We start from the raw sequence: 17123 nt of genomic DNA on the forward strand, positions 1-17123 counted from the left end.
TCATCAAGTCAGCTCGCCTGTCGCACAGCACGCATCGGTCAACGAGCTGTCCGTCAGTCCGCTCGTCCTCTTTTGTTTGGAAAATCACCTCCGGCATTCGTGTCCTGAAAACCGTGTCCGAACACGCAAATCAGGCGTCCGCAGTCTCACTCACCCGTGATCATTGCGTCAAGCTCCCGTGCTCCTTATTCAGACTTCCTTGACCGTCATACCCTGATCCTTGGTGGCAACACGAGTCTCAACGTTGACCCCACCATCCGTAATCTCTCTAATCAAACCCTGAACATTCACGACCTGCTTGGCACATTTCAGGTACGCCACCTCGGCGCGACTGGCTTCCATGCGTGCCTTTTCCATGGCTTTCTCCGCGTCACGCGCCGAGTTGACCACTTCAACCATGCACTTCGATAGTTCGATGAGGTGGGACTTGTGCGTGGGGTTCGTGGTTGAGCGGACGATGTCGAGCAGGTTATGCGTCAGCGTCGTAGCCGCGGAAAGGGAGGGCGGGCCAGCCGGGGTCGCGGGTGACAGAGACATCGAAGGGGACGAGTTGCCGACCGGGGAAGGTTGCGCACGAGGGAGATTTGTCACGGAGGCAGAGATCGAAGTCGAGCTCGGCGTAGACTTCGCGTTCGATGCGACTCCGGTTGTCGTGGCAGCGGCATTTGGTGGCAGTGGCGTCTTGAGGTTGGCTGTCCAAGGCGTCGTGGGACTGATGAGTGGGTTCTTGTGCTTGAATTGCCTCATTCCGGTGGATGTGGCATAGGGATTCGGATGAAGCGGATTGCTGAACTTTCTGCTGTTTGTCTCGTCTCTCGGTGCGAAAGGAGGAACCGGCTTGCGACGGAAGGACGCACGGCGAGGACCATCACCCTCGTAAACAAGAGCTGGAATGACGGGTAGGGGCACAGTATCACCAGCCACACTAGGATCGCTAGCAACAGTGGCCTTGGTAGACTCGAAGCTCTTCTTGTGAAACAATCCTCTCAAGCTCGAGACCACTTTCTTCTTCCCCGAGGTCGATGGACTATGTGCCAAGACATTTGAGACCTTCCTACCCTTGACGGAGTTAGTAACTGGAGAGATGCTCTGCGAAAATGGCTTCACATAGCGAGGTTTCTGCAGACTTTCCGGCTGCACAGCATAGGCTTTTGGAGCAGGGTTGGGAAAGAAGCTGATTGATGGTGGCGATACGATGATTGGTGGCGGCTTTGGCTTGCGTGAAGAGGTTCGTGGTGGAAACGGCATCGTTACACTACTCATGCTCGGGGTAGAGTTCGCGGTGGTGACCGGATCTGTGGGCTGCGTGTTGACCGATGACTCTGAGCCAGATCCAGCCGCCTCTGCAAGATCATTGGCAAGTTTTTCCTGCTTGGCTTGTTCTTGCTCAAGGTCTTGAAAAAGAAAGGGTGCAGTCTCCTTGCTCGGTGCTTCGCGCAACACGACAGTTGGCGGGCGAGACGGAGACTTGGAATGAGCGGGACGTCTGAATCCTGGCTTGGCAGCCGGAGCGTCGTGCTTGGATGCAGTGGGTGTGGCATCAGAGCCAAGGTTGAATTCTGCAAAGTCTTTCCCAGGCCAGTCACCATGATCTGATGCTGGAGTGCCTTTGATATCAGATCTCAGGCGAGAAGCTGCTGCCTCAGAGGTGAGATTGTCCCCGCTCTCTGCAATCGAATGTGCCCCAAAGGTGCCTTCGCTGCCAGGAAGTTCTGCTCGCACAACAACAGCGTCGACAGAGCTGTTGGCATCGACGCGCGGCCATGCTTCATCTTGTCCGGCCGCCTTGTCCTGGAATGGAGATCGATCAGAGAGATGTCTCGCAAATGCCATAGGGCTGGGCAGATTGCTGTAGATGGCACTGGATCGGCGGAGTTGATCTCTCGCCATACGTGGAGAGGCGACGTCCGGAGCGCTACGCTTGTGCCTCAACTTGACGGGACTGTTGGCGTCGAGGGTGCTTTTTCGATCTTCTGGTCCTAGGAGGACACGACTTGCAGAGTCTGTGATTCGAAGAGTTGGGCCAATCTTGGAACCGTTGTTGCCTACACGTCGAATGCGATATCCACCGAAAGAGTCATAGCCCCGAACACTGACCTCCGAGTTATCCTCATCGCTGTCAACAAAGGATTCGGTCTCATCAGGCGCCGGTGTCGACAGGACTTCCTTGACGGTCAGAAGCTGAGGTTGACTAACCGCGTCCGTCTCAAGCTTGCGGGAATTGCCATGTGATCCATCGTGCCCGGACAAAGTGCTGCCTTGATGAGTTCCAACGTCGCTATTCTTTTGCTCTTTCGTTGCAAGGCTCAAGATGGGCTCGGCGGTAGAAGGGCCAGTCGCCACACCCAGCTCATCTCCGATGTTGGTTGATGGGCACAGGAGCCGAGCCGGCAAGGGGAGAGAATCCTTACGGGACTTCCGTGTTGGTGAAGCAGAGGGTCGTGTGGCAATTTCCTCTTGACCATTTGTGGGAGTGCGGAGTGATCTCCCATAAGAATTGTTCTCGTTGTGGTGGAGCGGCTTGCGCCCTGGATGAGCTCGAGAGGGGATGGTATAAGGAGATCCTCGGCCGGTAACAGCGCAACGACCACGTGAGTTGACACGGACTGGTCCGCCTTGAACAGTTTGCTTGGCCCATGACGGGGAAGGAGACTCAGCTTGTTCTCGAATTGTGGGAATGTGACTGTTGGCAAGTTTGTTCTTCTCGTTAGGATCCCAGGTCGATTTCCCGGTGGCTTGTTGCAGACGCATGGTCGATGTCTTGGTTTGACGGACGGCAACAGGACTGTCAACATGGCGTGAGAGCGACTGAAGCATCGAGTCTCGGGGTTTCGGAAGCTGACTAGAGGAAAGAGGTCGTCTCCTGCCGTCTGAAAGAAGTTCTTCTGCCGCGCTCTCCTTCTCTTCCGCCTGCGAAGCCATATGAGGGTGTGTCTCTTGAGAGTCCGCAGTGTTATCGAATTGAGCCTTCGGTTGAGTCTCAGAGGTGCCCTCTTTGTTGTCCTGCAAATCTAATGCGCGCATGCCCTCGTAGAGGCTTTCTCCTAGGCTTGGCTTGATCTGTGACTGGTTCCCATAGGAGGGGAGATTGGTGTAAGATTTTGTGGGCAGAATTGGTGGCCAGTCATCCTCTTCAGGAGTTGCTACCTCGGTAGGTGTCATTGATCGTCGTTTGAGCGGTTTCTCAGTGCAGTCGATGAGGGATCTACGCACAGGAGACTGATATTTCACAGTTGCTACAGGCAGACTCGGGAGTGGCTTGTCAGTCTTCTCAGAAGGGACAGGATGATGGAGGTGGTTCGCGCCAGTAGGCACAGCAGGGCTGTCTTGCAGTTGGTGAGTCAAAGGCGCAGGAACAGGTGAGCGAGAGCTACCAGCCAGGTTGTGCGGTTGAACCTGTGTACCGCGTTAGAAGGATCCGGAACACGACATTCAGTTGCTTACATAGAGTTTTCGAGTCGACTGCGTTCGCACTGGGCCACCTGAGTCACGACTCAATGCGTCTTCTCTCGTGAAGCTGGTCTTCCGACGCAGTCTTCTGAATCCAAAGGTCTTTGAAGCGCTGTTCACCCAGGACTTCTTTATGTGTCCAGTGGCTGAAGTCGTAGGTGTCAGCGGTGCTTCAGCGGACAAATGAACGGCTCTGGGACGCGTCTTTGATGGTTCAAGCTGCGCGCCAGATGCATTGGATGGGAACAGTATGACAGGAGGGTATGCAGGCGATGAGTTCCCTGAATGACGGAGACCTGTTGGCATCGCGGGCACCTTGCTAGTGTCGCTCACCAGAGGTCCGGACCGCACGCTGGGCGCCATGGTGTTGGTTAGCAATATGTGGAACGGGGAGCCGCGAAGAAAAGTTTTGTCCGCGAAGTTGTGGGACTAAAGTGAAGTGCAGAATAGGCCTGTATTGGTGCGGCAGTAAATGGTGCTGGACCATGCGGTGCAGTATCCTGGCCTTAGGTAGCCTCAAGGCACGAATGTGATGTCCAGTAAAGCAATCAACGTCGCAGATGGGCGACATGTTCTTGTATCAGAACAACAGCCTTTTGTGCTCAAGCAACCAGCTTCTCCAGCTGGTATCCTTGCTATTCCAACATACGATTTGTGGCCACCCCCGGTGGCAAGCGCGCAGAAGAGCTTGACACATAGCTCAAGAAGATCACCAGACCTTGTGTCGCAACCAATGCAGGAATTCTCAAAATGTTCCCCATTACAGCGCTCACCTGGAGCCGTGTTGTGTTTTGAAATCACTGCATGCAGCTTTTGTTCCAGCTCGTTCTCGACACCTTCCGTGAAATCTTCCAACCAGTCCTTTTTACGATCACATCTTTTGGCCAAGAGATACAATCAAGGCTGTGGGCTTGTTGGCTCGCATCCCCTACGGAATCTTAGCTTTTTGGTCTTGAGAAGGTGCCAATCGAGAGGTCCATCAGATGATTTGTGGATTCTCATAGTGGATGTGACTGCGTCAGGTGGATAGCTTTCCTAGTCGTTCTCCTCATCTCCTTGGTCGTCGCCATCTCTCTTCTGCTTGTTGGCCTCGTACTGCTTCATATTATTGTCTTTCCACTTCGGGCCCCCGAAGTCATCCTCCCTAATCGATTCGCCAGAGTCAACGGTGATTCCCTGCTTGTGAGCCAATTCTTCTAGCCGCCGCTGCTCCAGTAGCATCTCCCTAAGATACTCAGTGGACTTTCCTAGCATCACCTGCTCGCTCCTCTCGTGGCCGAGGGCGCCCGGTACGAGGTTTGACAGTTCAGTAAAGCGTTCTCTGATGGCGGTGCGCCTTTTGTTCTCAGCGTCCTTGTGGTTGAAGTTCTTTTGTGATGCAGTCAAGCGTGGTTTGCTGACTCTATTGGCTTTCTTTGATGAGCTGGATTTTAGAACACTGTGTGGCTTGGGCTCTGATGTTGGCGACGACGCTGGCGTGGACCCTTCGGATTCTGAACCATTCTCTTTCGACATTGTGAGTTTTGGATTTTTCCTGGATAGATGCGAACTTAAGTCAAACGAATGGACGAGGGTTGCGCTGATAACCTCAGCTAAAGAGAGAGCCTCCTAGTTGCCAACCACCAACTTCATTATCGCCAATATCGTGTAGACGTAGACGCTAGTGATTGGATTGTCCTATGTCGATGTATTCGCAGTAGACAATGAAGACAGAAGAGATCCTTTGCAGAGGGACGTCGGGATGGTCTCCATAAGGTTGTTCTTGCCCTTTTGGGTTTAAGCTGCACTTGATGCGGATTTAGACAGCTGCAGCCACTTTTATCCTCACGCTCCAGTTTCACTTGCGTATGGTCTGATATTCATTGCACGGTTAAGGACGAGCGATTTTCTCAACTCCCCACAATCATTTGGCTCTTCTCTTCCATAGCTGCATTCGCAGTCTGTTCTAGTTTCTTCGATGCCGAAATGAGCCGTGCAAGACCTCTCCAAGGCAGTTGTAATTGTGGTCGCAACCACTATATCGTCACTGTCCCTCGAGATGCCGCTGAACAGGCTGTAGTCTACTTCGACAACAGCAACGAAAGCAGTAAGCCTTCCATTATGTCCACCTTCAGCGGGCCTGCCTAACCTCACAACCTCGCCAGGAAGAAGTCAGGCAACTCCTCTGACAGCATGGCTCCGGGTTCCATTGACATGGTACTCTTCAGCCACAACATCGTACTTCCCGGATGAATCACACGCCTCAATTCGGAGGATATTCACGCCATTACACGCCCCATCATCTCAGCGAGTCTTCTGTGGCTATTGTGGAACTCATCTCTCGTTCTGGACCGAACATCCACCCGAAGAAGCAGAGTACATGAACATAACGCTGGGCAGTCTTTTGAACGAGGATCTCCAGGCGTTGCAAGAGCTGGACTTACTACCCGACACTGCAAGCTCAGAAGGCACGGACGACAACGAACAAATCACCATGTCCGGAGGTTTGGGACAGGATAACAGCAACGCGGTGGAGACATCAACAAAGCAAAAGATCCAACCAGTCATACGCACGCAGCGGAGTGGCAGGACTGCAGGTCTGATGTGGTTCGAGGAGATGCTAGACGGAAGTCGACTTGGCCGGGTTCAGAACACCAGACGAGGGGCTGGGGTCACCAATGATGGGTCGACACGGGTCGAATGGGAAGTCTCGGAATACTTTGACGAGGGAAGTGGAGCACCTGACACACCTACCAGCTCCAAGCGCAAAATAGACGATGTCGCTCAGGATGACGATGTGCGAATGCAGCACTGAGAAGGTGATGCAGAACGGGAGACGACGGTACGACTTCACGGCCTAAAGAGTAACGAAAATACGAAAAGCGATAGAGCCGAAAATTTCGGGACCGCAGGAGATCTAACGGATGGGTTGTACAAACACTGTACAAACCGACACTCAACGACATGGTGTAGTGAGTCGTCACAATGAGTACCATGAAAAATCAGCTATACCTTCTAATTTCTCCCCGTTTCAGGTTTCGAGAAAAGAACTTTCCACCAGGGGTAATGCCACTCTAACACCAGTCCACCCTTGTTCCTTTTCCACCTGCAACCGCATCCAGCGCCCCATTCAACTCCATCATATCTCGGCGTTAGGCCTTCTTGTCACCATCCTCACCCTGTCCCGTTACCCTGTTCCATGCCGCACGCAAGCCCTCCGGCAGAGTTGCAACCTTCTCAGAGAACAATGCCTCCGCCTGCTGCCACACACTACTATTCTTGCGTTCCTTCAATTGCAGCAAACTCGGCAGCAAGGCTTGACTGAAGGCCTCGCTTGCCTCCCTGGGTAACAGGCTCGGTAGGTGATCGATACTGATGACACTCAGTGGCGGATTCTCATATCCAGGCACCGGCAACGTAGGGTCATCAAACGTCGAGTTCTCAGTATAGATTGGGATGGGGTTGTGAGGATTCGTCGTGTCGCAGCTCACATCGCAGACGACCGAGAGATTGCGCTTCGGACTGGAGAGCGACTCCTTGTTGAGAAACGGCGGGATCGGGTCAGACAAGTAGATGCAATTGACGAAGATGTCGCTCTCCACGATTTCCTCGAAGGGCCCTCCCTTCTTCGTTTCAGGGAGATCCCACTTCAAGATGTTTTCATTGGGGATGCCAGCTTGACGGCAGAGATCGACCGCGCCGCGTCCGCAGCGGCCTAGCGCGCCGATAACGAGCACGCGCGGTTGCCGTCCTGCTTTCTCACTGCCAGATTGTAAGGCAGAGCGCACGTCTTTGAGCAACAGGTCTTGATTCGCGTAGCTTGAGACCTTGGGCATCTTGGTCCCCGATTGTGTCAGTTGATGCGCCCAGGCTTCCACCGCCAGTGCCGCGCCCGCGTACCCGGCATGATATCCAAACGCGGCGACTCGTCTCCCGGTCTCATCGGTAAGGAACTCGAGGTCTAGCAATGTGCCGCCACCTTGTGGGAAACGAGACAGCACGTCCTGCCAGCCGCCTTGTTGCTTGTAGCAATGTGCAAACTGCACGTGCGTGTGCTTGAGCGCGAACTTGTCCTCGGGCAACTCCTTGAGGCCAACAATGATGTGATCTGTCGGTGCATCTTTCCATGAGCCCTCGGGGACTAATGTAGCTCCGACGGCTTCGAACTCGGAGTCCTCGAAAATGCGCTCGGGAGAGCGTTCGACATTGACTTTGTAGCCTGCGTCTAGCAAAGCTTTGGTGGTGGTCGGGGTGACTAGGACTTGTTAGTCTGAGTTGCATAAGACCTCAGGAAGGCTCATACGGGCAGATCTGTGCTCGAGCGGCTTGGACTCGGAGCGGAGGTGAAGCGTTGTTGCCATGGTGAGTTAACGAGAAAGGAGCGCGGTAAGGATGGGCTCGACTCCGGCGGCACCAACAGTCGGGAAGCTTGGAGCGGGGAAGAGCAAGCTCAGTACAGTACGAGAAAGCAAGTTCAACTCGAACGAGGCTGTCAACCACCTTTATCAGCACTTGATTGTTATGACTCAAGCTTCAAAGGGCGTTTGTGAAAGCAAAGACCAGAAGAAAAGTTGCCATGACGAATGCGGGGAGCGAAATCTTCGAAACATTTTCTGCCACCGCCAAAGGTGAGAGCGAGTCATTCAGGTTACACGCTCACGCACGCTGCAGGCGGCATTGAGTGTGTCGGCTCTGCGGTGAACGCTTTTTGACGTTCCTAGGCCGTAGATAGGCGTGCTCGAGAAAGAAATCAACATCAACATGTCGGACCAGAAAAACGGCATCCCCTCAGACAATCCACCATCGTACGAAGCTCTCTCGAACCCTCCGCCCACTGGCATTGAGTCTTCCTCCAGCGGCGGCGCGCCACCACCCGGCCGCCGCCCCCTCCGACCCCCTCCACCACTCGAACTCCCCGCCCTCACCCTCCTGCGGAACAAACGCGTCATCCTCGCCTCGCAATCTCCTCGGCGAAAACAACTCCTTGCGCAAATCGGGCTTACCAATGTCGAAATCTTGCCTTCCAAGTTCGAGGAGAACCTCCCAAAGACGCTCTCGCCGTTTGAATACGTCCTAGCCACGGCGGCCCAGAAGGCGTTGGCAGTCTACAAGCAGGAGATTGACAATGAGGAGAAAGGAGAGCCGGCCCTGATCATCGCGGCGGATACGATCGTTGTAAGCAGTTTAGGGGAGATACTGGAGAAGCCCAAGAGTGAGGCGCATCACATTAGTATGCTCAAGGGATTGCGGGATTCAGGGGTCCACAAGGTATACACGGCTGTGTGTTTGGTCTCGCCGTTGCAGAGTGCCAGGGATCCCGGGTATGCGATCGAGACGGCCACCGAGGAAACGACAGTCAAGTTCGATTCGGAGATCACGGATCAATTGTTGCTTGCGTATGTGAGGACGAGGGAGGGGGCGGATAAAGCTGGCGGATACGGCATCCAGGGTACGGGCGCGATCTTGGTCGAACGGATAGAGGGCAGTTTTGACAATGTGGTGGGATTGCCCTTGAGGACGACGTTGAAGTTGATCGAGAAGGTCATGCAGAAGGCCGAGGATGAAGATATTCTGGAGGGCGAGGGCGAGGATCTGCTCGAGGATGATGACGAATGAGTAATGACGAGTGGAATGGCATCAACTGGCGTTCGCGGAATCAGCTGGTATTCAAGGTCAGTGTAGACAAAACCCGGCCAAAGACAGGACGGACATATGGCAAACGATATCAATTGTGGAAACACCTGCTTGTTTCGGTGCATCATGTACATGGACCGCTCGGCGTCATCTGTGGCCGACCCTTTCTGTTCACTTAAGACCGAGCTTTCCATCATGACCCAAGCCTGAGGCGTCGGCCTTGCCAATGGTAGCATCATTCTCCGATCCCGCGTGCCATATCCTCTTGACGGCCTCGACAACTCCCACATCGTTGGTCTCGAACTCGTAGAAGCCGATGGCGACAACCAGAGTCGCTAGGTTCAACGTCCACATGAAGAACCTCCGCATAGTTGGGTGTTTATGTACAGGGATATAATCGATAACGATGGACCTGATTGAGGTTGGAAGTTAGCAGCGTCTCTCCGAAAGACTTCGATCAGCATGTGTGGAGCTAGGGAACGTACTGGAACCCAGCATGCGAATGCACGATGATGCCAAAGATCAGCGCCGCATCCAGCAAGGGGCTGACTGATCCAGCCGCAAAGGGTGCAATTGTCAACGGCACCAATGCCACCGACAGTATGCGCTCAAAGGTCCAGTGATAGCTCCCATGGAGGGGATCCGGCTTCGGGATGGGTGCAGGGTCGTTGACTCCTCCTTTTATCACTTGCGGACCTGCCGGCAGGATCTTTCTTTGCGGTGTCGTCGAGAACGGCGCGACTTGAGAAGCAACCGACAGGCGTTGTGCCAGTACTTGTCTCGAGCATGGGATTAGAGGAGCTGTTCGGAAGGGACGCAGAGGTTGGGTAGTACTCGAGAACAGCCGCTTCGAGGCCGACAGCAGCTGTGCTTGACGAAGCATGGTCGTTCTCGCAGCTGCAACCATCTTCGCAGCAGGGTCGAGAGTGGTTGAATCGGATATGTCGAACTGCCTGTGGTGGGATGAGGACAATGCGTGATGAAAGGCACCTCATGCATTGATCCGATGTTGCGCCAAGGCGCTAGTCCCGAGCCAATCAAACGCTCTGTATTTCACCATGACCTTAACGATGGTTTGTAGCTCTGCAAACAGCATTTGCACCCTCGCCTACGAGCTATTTCAGGTCTCATGGCTCCGAGCAAATTCCTGTTCATCCATCCCAACCAGCGCGCCATATCGTTCACACATTCTACAAGTGACCATCCGTCCGTTCCATGCACACGCCCAGTTCAGTGATCGGTCAACAACCACCTCGTCGGGCTCGGCTCTGGCACTTTGCGCACTGAGGTCAATCTACGACATGATCCAGCCTGACTCGAGCACGCCATAGATAGATCATTCAGGTACTCCGTACAGCTCCGTCCCTTGTCATGAACATCGATTATGCAGACTTTATCTGCAGCCTTGTGAGCCTCGGGACTCTTCGTTGAGCCTAACCGTATTGGGTATTAACGATTCTTGGAGACTCGCGGACAACATAGCGATGCGGGGTTCGCCCGAGGACGATGAGAAGTATTCACCAGCGACGCCTGCCAAGTGACGAGCATAACCGAGACCCTTGTGCATAATGGTCAGGCCCATATCCCTTCTGGGAGGTATCGTAAGTGGTGCTTTCAGTCCTATATTACCATGGTCCATCGGAAAAAGCGGTGGGTACTGTCTTTAAAAGCATTTGCCTCCTGCAATCTCTCGTTATCTTTCGCCTGTCTTCATCTCTCAACATCGTCCTGTTAACTCGAACCAGATGGGGGACAACCGGATCGTAACTATTTCGGCAGCTCCATCTGAGGATGTCACTGTCCCGACAGATGCTCCGCACGAGAACAGCTGGTACAATGGCAGAGACTTCGATGGTTACCGCGTCACGGAGCAGTTGTTGTATCAACGACGCAAGATCCGAGTGATCTGTGTCGGCGCTGGAGCCACAGGTCTACAATTCGCATACAAGGCAGAACGTGCATTGAAAGACGTCGACCTCCAGATCTACGAGAAGAACGCCGACGTCGGTGGCACCTGGCTCGAGAACAGGTACCCTGGATGCACATGCGACATTCCATCTCATTCTTATCAATTCACATGGGCGAAGAATCCAAATTGGTCAAGATTCTACTCTGGCTCGGAGGAGATCTGGCAGTATATGAAGGACGTGGCTACAAAGTATGACCTGGAGAAGTATGTGAAGTTCAAAACATCAGTCGAGTCTGCCACGTGGGATGAGGAGGCGGGCCTATGGAAGTTGCGCATCATTGCTCCGGACGGCTCAGCCTACGAGGACACGTGCACCATTCTTGTTAATGGCTCTGGAGTGCTAAAGTGAGTGACGGCAGACGTATTTCGACGAAATGCAGGTGCTGACTGAAACATTGATAGTGAATGGAGATGGCCCAAGATCGAAGGTTTGGATGTCTTCAAGGGGAAGCTCATGCATTCCGCCAACTGGGACAATGACTTTGACCTGAAAGGGAAGAGGGTTGCCGTTATTGGCGGCGGGTCGTCAGCAGTTCAGATTGTTCCTTCGATACAACCTAGTAGGTCACACCTCGTGTCGCGGGTGGGAGCTTTACGTTTCGTTGGTCACTGACTCGACTTCCAGCTGTCGGCAAGCTATACGCCTTCTTGAGATCGCCCGTCTGGATAACAACAGGATTCGGCGCCAAATATGCAGGTCCAGGAGGGACTAACTTCTCATGTGAGGACCCTATCCACGTCACCGATCTCGTCAGCCGCTGACAGTTTCAGACTCTGAGGAGCAGAAGCAAGAATGGAGAGAGCATCCCGAGAAGCATGCGCAGTATTGCCGCGACATCGAAGGCGAGCTGAACAAGCGATTCACATTGGTAATTGCACATCCTCAGCCTCTCCACTCGGGATGCCCAGCTGACCTGTGTCTCTCAGATGCACCTCAAAGCCAAGGACCAGAAGCTCTCTCGTGACCTCGTCGCTGACATAATGGCTGAACAACTCGGCCATGACGAAACCCTCACCAAGCAACTGATCCCACCGTTTGCCCTGGGCTGTCGCAGAATGACCCCGGGCTCCGGCTATTTGCAGTCGCTCAAAGCAGACAATGTGCAAGTGATACCCAAGTCAGCTGCCAAACTCACCGAAACAGGCATCGTCGACGCCGACGGTAACGAACATGAAGTCGACGTTATCATCTGTGCAACCGGGTTCGACACTTCCTTCACCCCACATTTCAAAGTATATGGGCGCAACAATGCCGAGATTCACGAACAGTTTGGTGACTTCCCCGTGGGCTACCTGGGCGTAAGTTGTCTTCTTATTCGATGCTTTTGTCACGGAACCCAGCCGAAAAAATCAAGATTCCTGCTTTCCCCCCTTATCCTGCCCGCGTGGATCTACACTGCTCGCCATTCCATACAGATTCTAACAGCCCCAATAGATCGCAGCCGAAAATTTCCCGAACCTCTTCCTGCTCATCGGCCCCAATGGCCCGGCCTCGCACTCCTCCATCCTACCCATCCTAGAATGGTACACGCGGTACGTCTTCCAGGTCATCGAAAAGATCCAAACCGAGCGGATCAAGGCCGTCGAGCCGAAACGTGAGGCCATCAAGGACCTATACAACCATACACACGAGCTCATGAAGCGGTTGGTATGGTCCAGTGCATGTAGGAGTTGGTTTAAGAACGGCAAGACCCACGGGCCTGTCACGGCGATCTATCCGGGGAGCAGACTGCATTTCCTGGAAGTCATGCGCAATGTCAGGTGGGAGGATTATAACATCACTTATCTGGGCGATGGCAATCGGTTCAGTTTTATGGGGAACGGTTTTACACAGTAAGTCCTTTGCACGACCTGCATTCCATCTTGACTCTGACGACGGCATAGGACAGAGGTGGATCCCGAAGGGGATCCGGTGTGGTACTTTGATGATGACTTCGTCAAGATATAGCGCGTGGATGTCTTGAGTAAGGGTACAACTCAGCGTCGATCTTCATCTCTGCCGGTCCATTTCCGTTTCCAAAGCTGAGCGTTTCGTCTTTTGAGCTGCGACCTGCCAATCGCCGCGGCTGGGAAATCAGGAGTTGTGGCTCGGAGGTCGGAGATGACAATATGGTGAGACCGACTCGCAAGTTGCAACACAGGTCCCATTATTGCCTAATCCTATTGCTGCGTTGCGCTGATTCAAGTGGAGGTACCGGATGAGGTCGAGCCCACCCACGCAATCGCCGTTGCCAAAATCCTCGTTACGGCGCCGCCTGTCGGGGGTTCATGTGTATGCGCAAGGCGCGACAGTGGAGACCACAGAAGTACGCGATGATATTGCTTTGAGATGTCCAAAAGTCCAAACGTCGCTCATGATGCTTCTCGAGTTTTGGTTGGTGCGGGACTGCCGTGGTTTTCACTGACCAGAGTGCGGTCCAAGACTGATCGATCAACAGCTTCCTACATCTACCTATAATGTTACAGCACAAAGTCCTCCAGCGCACTCGGCGCGAACAATTCCTCAGGCTTGAACCTCCTCTTAGCCAACCCCTGGTCAAAAGAATACTGCAAGAACTTCTCCAGCACGTGCTTGTTCGCCTCGAACCCATCCTTCCACCAGCGATCATCACCACCCATCAGCTTCCTCGTCTCCTCGACGTGGTCCTCCAACCACGGCAGAATGTACCGCAACGCGGCCCGCTCCTTTAATGGCTCATATGCCATCTCCAGACTTTTGGCAAACGCCTTGGTCAGGCTCTTGGCGATCCACGGGTTGGCGTCGTACACGCTGCGTTTCAGCGCCACGACGTGCATGATTGGAAATATCTTGGTGCGGGCGTAGTACTCGGCTTCGACGGCTTTGAAGTCGTCAAATAGCCGGGTTACCGTCTCGGGGGACGTGTCGAATGAGGAAGGCTTTGTCGCGCTGAAGATGGCGTCCAGCTCGCCGTCCGCGAGCATCTGCGACAGGTTCTGTCCCGGCCGGATCTCGGTCACGTTGATGTCGGCTGGGTAGCTGTGCGAGACCTTCGAGTGGCGGGGCTTGTCCGAAGGTTCGATGGCACCGGTGTAGAAGTGCACGCTCGAGAGGGGGACGCCGAAGTCTTCGGCTAGGATGCCACGTTGCCAGACCGCCGCGGTCACTGGTGGGGTGCCTGTCAATCACTGTCCTTGAGACGCGCAGAGAAGTGCCACTTACTTTGGTACTCCGGGGTGCCTATTCGTTTGCCTCGCAGGTCTTCGGGCTTCTTGATGCCGGCTTTCGAGTTGATGTACATGGACTGATGGCGGAAGAAGCGGGAGGGGAACACCGGTAGGGCGATAAACGGTGGATTGTCCTGGTTCAAGGTAAGAACGTAAGAGGACAGGGAAAGTTCGGATAGGTCGAATTCTTGGAATCGAAGTTGGCGGAAGAAGCTGTTCTGGAGCGTCAGTCGTCTGTATGGTAACTTTTGGGGTGTGCGTTCTGGGTAGCAGGAGACGTACGTTTCTTCGACGCGATAACTCAGAAACGTGAGTTCGATACCCTCTGGTCGGACTCGGCCATCTTCAATGGCTTTCATGCGGTCGTAGTCCCAGCATGCAAAAGACAACTTGAGCACCATCTTGGACTGGAAGACTTTTGAGATTTTGCAGTTCAATATTGACGGGAACGTTCTCGTAGCTGTTACTCAAATTGCAGAGAAAGCGATTCTCTCTTTGGTTTCCCTGCCTCTTTCAACGTTATGGTGGAAATTCAGCCTACTTCGGCCACGACGCCCCAAGCCCCGGAATGCACCCATAGTAGTAGACACGCAGTAGTCTATCGGTGCGGTATCCGATCCGGTGAACTTTATACCATCGGATCATGCCGCGGCTCACTCCGCCCAACCCCTGGAAGTCGGGGACTGGGGATGCCAGCTTCCAGATATAATACCCCACAGAATGCACGCGTGGGAGATGCAGCACGTACCCCGGATTCGCACAAAGCCTTGTCAAATCGTCTTCAAGATGGAATACGATGACAAAGTCCACGCTGTGGTGTCTAACAACGGCTCTGAGCACGCGATCGAAAATGCCGTCCCAGAGAAACCCGACGACGTTCGACGTGATAAACATGGGTTTCCACTCTTCCCCCAACCCACTCGTTTTCGCGATGACCCCTTGGTGAGTGAGAAGTGTCTCTTTGGGGGAGTTGCAGGGTGCTAATGTGGCTGTTGCAGAACTGGCCGTCGTGGCTGAAATGGCTTGTGCTCCTTCAAGTGTCGTTCCTCGCCATGCTTGGGCCGTTCAACTCGTCGGTGGTCAATCCCGCATTGGTGCCTCTTGCAAAACTCTTCCACATCCCGGTCAATCAAGCATCATACCAGACGACGTCGGTTATCGTCGCTGTGGGAATCTCGCCTCTGGTCTGGACACCGCTGGCCAACGTGTACGGACGACGACCGGTGTACCTTCTCTCGACCCTCATCGGCATCGTGGCAACGGTCGGCAGCGGTGTGGCGAAAACATGGACTACCCTGCTCGTTGCTCGCGTATTCAGCGGTGTTGGAGTCGGTGCGGCGATGGCGCTGGGAGCCGCAACGGTCAATGATATGTTTTTCCTGCATGAGGTACTGTCCTGCAGCCCGGTCAGATCAAGTTGCGATAGCTGCTAACAATGACTCAGAAAGGGCTGAAGATGGGCGTCTTCACGGTGTTCTTGACCAACGGCGCTCATGTTGGTCCTGTGATTGGAGGGTATCTTGTCCAAAAGGCCGGTGTCCGTTGGGCATATTACTTCCCGGCCATCGTCAACGCAGTGACCTTTGTCATCATGGTTTTTGCCATGCCCGAAACACTCTTCTCCCGCTCCGAGAAGGTGCTTGCGCAGCACAAAGAGCGGACGTACATGCAGATGCTCTTCAGCTTCCGAAGGAACGCTCTCCTCGACCGAAGCGTCCACCTGCGGGATTTTGTGCGCCCATTCGAGATGATGAAGTATCCCTCCGTGACGCTTACATGTCTATACTACACTGTCTCTTTCGCTTACTCCTCAATCCTTCCGGCAGTGACGGTCGCCATTCTCTTCACCAGAATCTACCACTTCAAGACCGGCGCTATCGGCCTCATGCTTGGACTTCCACTTTTGCTCGGCTCAGCTTGCGGAGAGTTCTTGTCGGGGCCCTTCTCAGACTGGTTCATGTATCGGTACGCGAAGAAACACGGCGGTGAGAGGAAACCGGAAGCCCGATTGCCCGCATCGCTTGGAAGTCTTCTTCTTTGCCCTACGGGAATCATCATCTATGGCGTCTGCCTGTACCACGAGACGCACTGGATGGGCCCTGTGATGGGAATGGCGATTGCGAGTTTCGGCCTCCAACTCGTGACGACGGTCAGCTATACGTATTGCAGCGACTGCTACAAGCCGCAATCGGGAGAGATCAGCAGCTTGTACAACTTCTGGCGGCAGACCTTTGCCTTTCCGCTCGGGTTTTATGCGTAAGTGCTTGCATTCTTTGCGGAATTGACAGACTCGGACTGATTTGTACAGTTTGGCGTTTGCCGACGAAATTACCATCCAGTGGGCTTGGGTCACGCTTGCTTTGCTCACAGCGGTGACGTCCGTGGGGATTGTGGTTCTCATGATTAAAGGCGAAGCGTGGAGGATACGGCTGGGCCAGCCGCAGTTCCACAAGGACATCTAAGCTGGCGATGATGGTGGATAGGTATGCAGCCTGCGGGTGTAAATTTGGGTATGGCAATCATGTCGATGTCGTGGAGACGTGTGATCAGCGAACGAAAAGTTGCTCCCTGATAATCAGTTTGGTTATGACTCGTATAGAGAGTTGTAGACGAACGGAGCGCATTGGGAGATTTGAGTGTAGTCATTGTACAGTACCATACAATTTACACGCTCCAAAGTGGTCTTCCCGACTTTGTGCACACCAGTCGCAGAGGTTGCAGGGAAACGAAGTTAAAGGCCTGCTGGGGAGCTCGTTAGGCTCAGGGCACGTGGCCTTGGGCACCAGTGCCACCAACAGGGCGTGCATTTGGCCCCCTCGTGGCTCCGAGACTCTGGATCCGACCCCCATCTCTCCCCATTGTTCCTTCCCCAGAATTGTACCGCGTGTCGCCTTAACTACCTACC

General features: G+C 53.9%; 9 protein-coding genes across 9 annotated transcripts; 4 read left to right on the top strand and 5 right to left on the bottom strand.

The window, feature by feature from the left end:
- Positions 1-189: 189 nt before the first annotated feature.
- Positions 190-3813, bottom strand: A1O7_03891 (uncharacterized protein; the record flags this gene model as incomplete). Its single annotated transcript, XM_007757907.1, has 2 exons — positions 190-3396; positions 3445-3813. The coding sequence occupies 2 exons, from the start codon at positions 3811-3813 to the stop codon at positions 190-192; spliced, it is 3576 nt and encodes a 1191-aa protein (XP_007756097.1).
- A 672-nt stretch (positions 3814-4485) lies between these two features.
- On the bottom strand, positions 4486-4965 carry A1O7_03892 (uncharacterized protein; the record flags this gene model as incomplete). The annotated part of the gene is made up of 1 exon (XM_007757908.1): positions 4486-4965. One exon carries the CDS (start codon positions 4963-4965, stop codon positions 4486-4488), a length of 480 nt encoding a protein of 159 aa, XP_007756098.1.
- A 450-nt stretch (positions 4966-5415) lies between these two features.
- Positions 5416-6244, top strand: A1O7_03893 (uncharacterized protein; the record flags this gene model as incomplete). Its single annotated transcript, XM_007757909.1, has 2 exons — positions 5416-5536; positions 5595-6244. 2 exons carry the CDS (start codon positions 5416-5418, stop codon positions 6242-6244), a joined length of 771 nt encoding a protein of 256 aa, XP_007756099.1.
- Positions 6245-6581: 337 nt separating this feature from the next.
- A1O7_03894 (saccharopine dehydrogenase (NAD+, L-lysine forming)) lies at positions 6582-7790 on the bottom strand (the record flags this gene model as incomplete). The annotated part of the gene is made up of 2 exons (XM_007757910.1): positions 6582-7684; positions 7733-7790. The coding sequence occupies 2 exons, from the start codon at positions 7788-7790 to the stop codon at positions 6582-6584; spliced, it is 1161 nt and encodes a 386-aa protein (XP_007756100.1).
- A 400-nt stretch (positions 7791-8190) lies between these two features.
- On the top strand, positions 8191-9045 carry A1O7_03895 (septum formation protein; the record flags this gene model as incomplete). Its single annotated transcript, XM_007757911.1, has 1 exon — positions 8191-9045. The coding sequence occupies one exon, from the start codon at positions 8191-8193 to the stop codon at positions 9043-9045; it is 855 nt and encodes a 284-aa protein (XP_007756101.1).
- A 189-nt stretch (positions 9046-9234) lies between these two features.
- On the bottom strand, positions 9235-9970 carry A1O7_03896 (uncharacterized protein; the record flags this gene model as incomplete). The annotated part of the gene is made up of 2 exons (XM_007757912.1): positions 9235-9475; positions 9549-9970. 2 exons carry the CDS (start codon positions 9968-9970, stop codon positions 9235-9237), a joined length of 663 nt encoding a protein of 220 aa, XP_007756102.1.
- Positions 9971-10808: 838 nt separating this feature from the next.
- Positions 10809-12980, top strand: A1O7_03897 (uncharacterized protein; the record flags this gene model as incomplete). Its single annotated transcript, XM_007757913.1, has 7 exons — positions 10809-11377; positions 11435-11592; positions 11658-11753; positions 11804-11901; positions 11960-12331; positions 12468-12865; positions 12917-12980. The coding sequence occupies 7 exons, from the start codon at positions 10809-10811 to the stop codon at positions 12978-12980; spliced, it is 1755 nt and encodes a 584-aa protein (XP_007756103.1).
- Positions 12981-13492: 512 nt separating this feature from the next.
- A1O7_03898 (4,5-dihydroxyphthalate decarboxylase) lies at positions 13493-14619 on the bottom strand (the record flags this gene model as incomplete). The annotated part of the gene is made up of 3 exons (XM_007757914.1): positions 13493-14157; positions 14214-14431; positions 14501-14619. The coding sequence occupies 3 exons, from the start codon at positions 14617-14619 to the stop codon at positions 13493-13495; spliced, it is 1002 nt and encodes a 333-aa protein (XP_007756104.1).
- A 385-nt stretch (positions 14620-15004) lies between these two features.
- On the top strand, positions 15005-16680 carry A1O7_03899 (uncharacterized protein; the record flags this gene model as incomplete). Its single annotated transcript, XM_007757915.1, has 4 exons — positions 15005-15160; positions 15217-15606; positions 15663-16474; positions 16527-16680. 4 exons carry the CDS (start codon positions 15005-15007, stop codon positions 16678-16680), a joined length of 1512 nt encoding a protein of 503 aa, XP_007756105.1.
- Positions 16681-17123: the final 443 nt, after the last annotated feature.

The sequence above is a fragment of the Cladophialophora yegresii genome (genome assembly GCF_000585515.1).
Source record: "Cladophialophora yegresii CBS 114405 chromosome Unknown aczIN-supercont1.3, whole genome shotgun sequence".
In the NCBI taxonomy this organism is placed as follows: domain Eukaryota; kingdom Fungi; phylum Ascomycota; class Eurotiomycetes; order Chaetothyriales; family Herpotrichiellaceae; genus Cladophialophora; species Cladophialophora yegresii.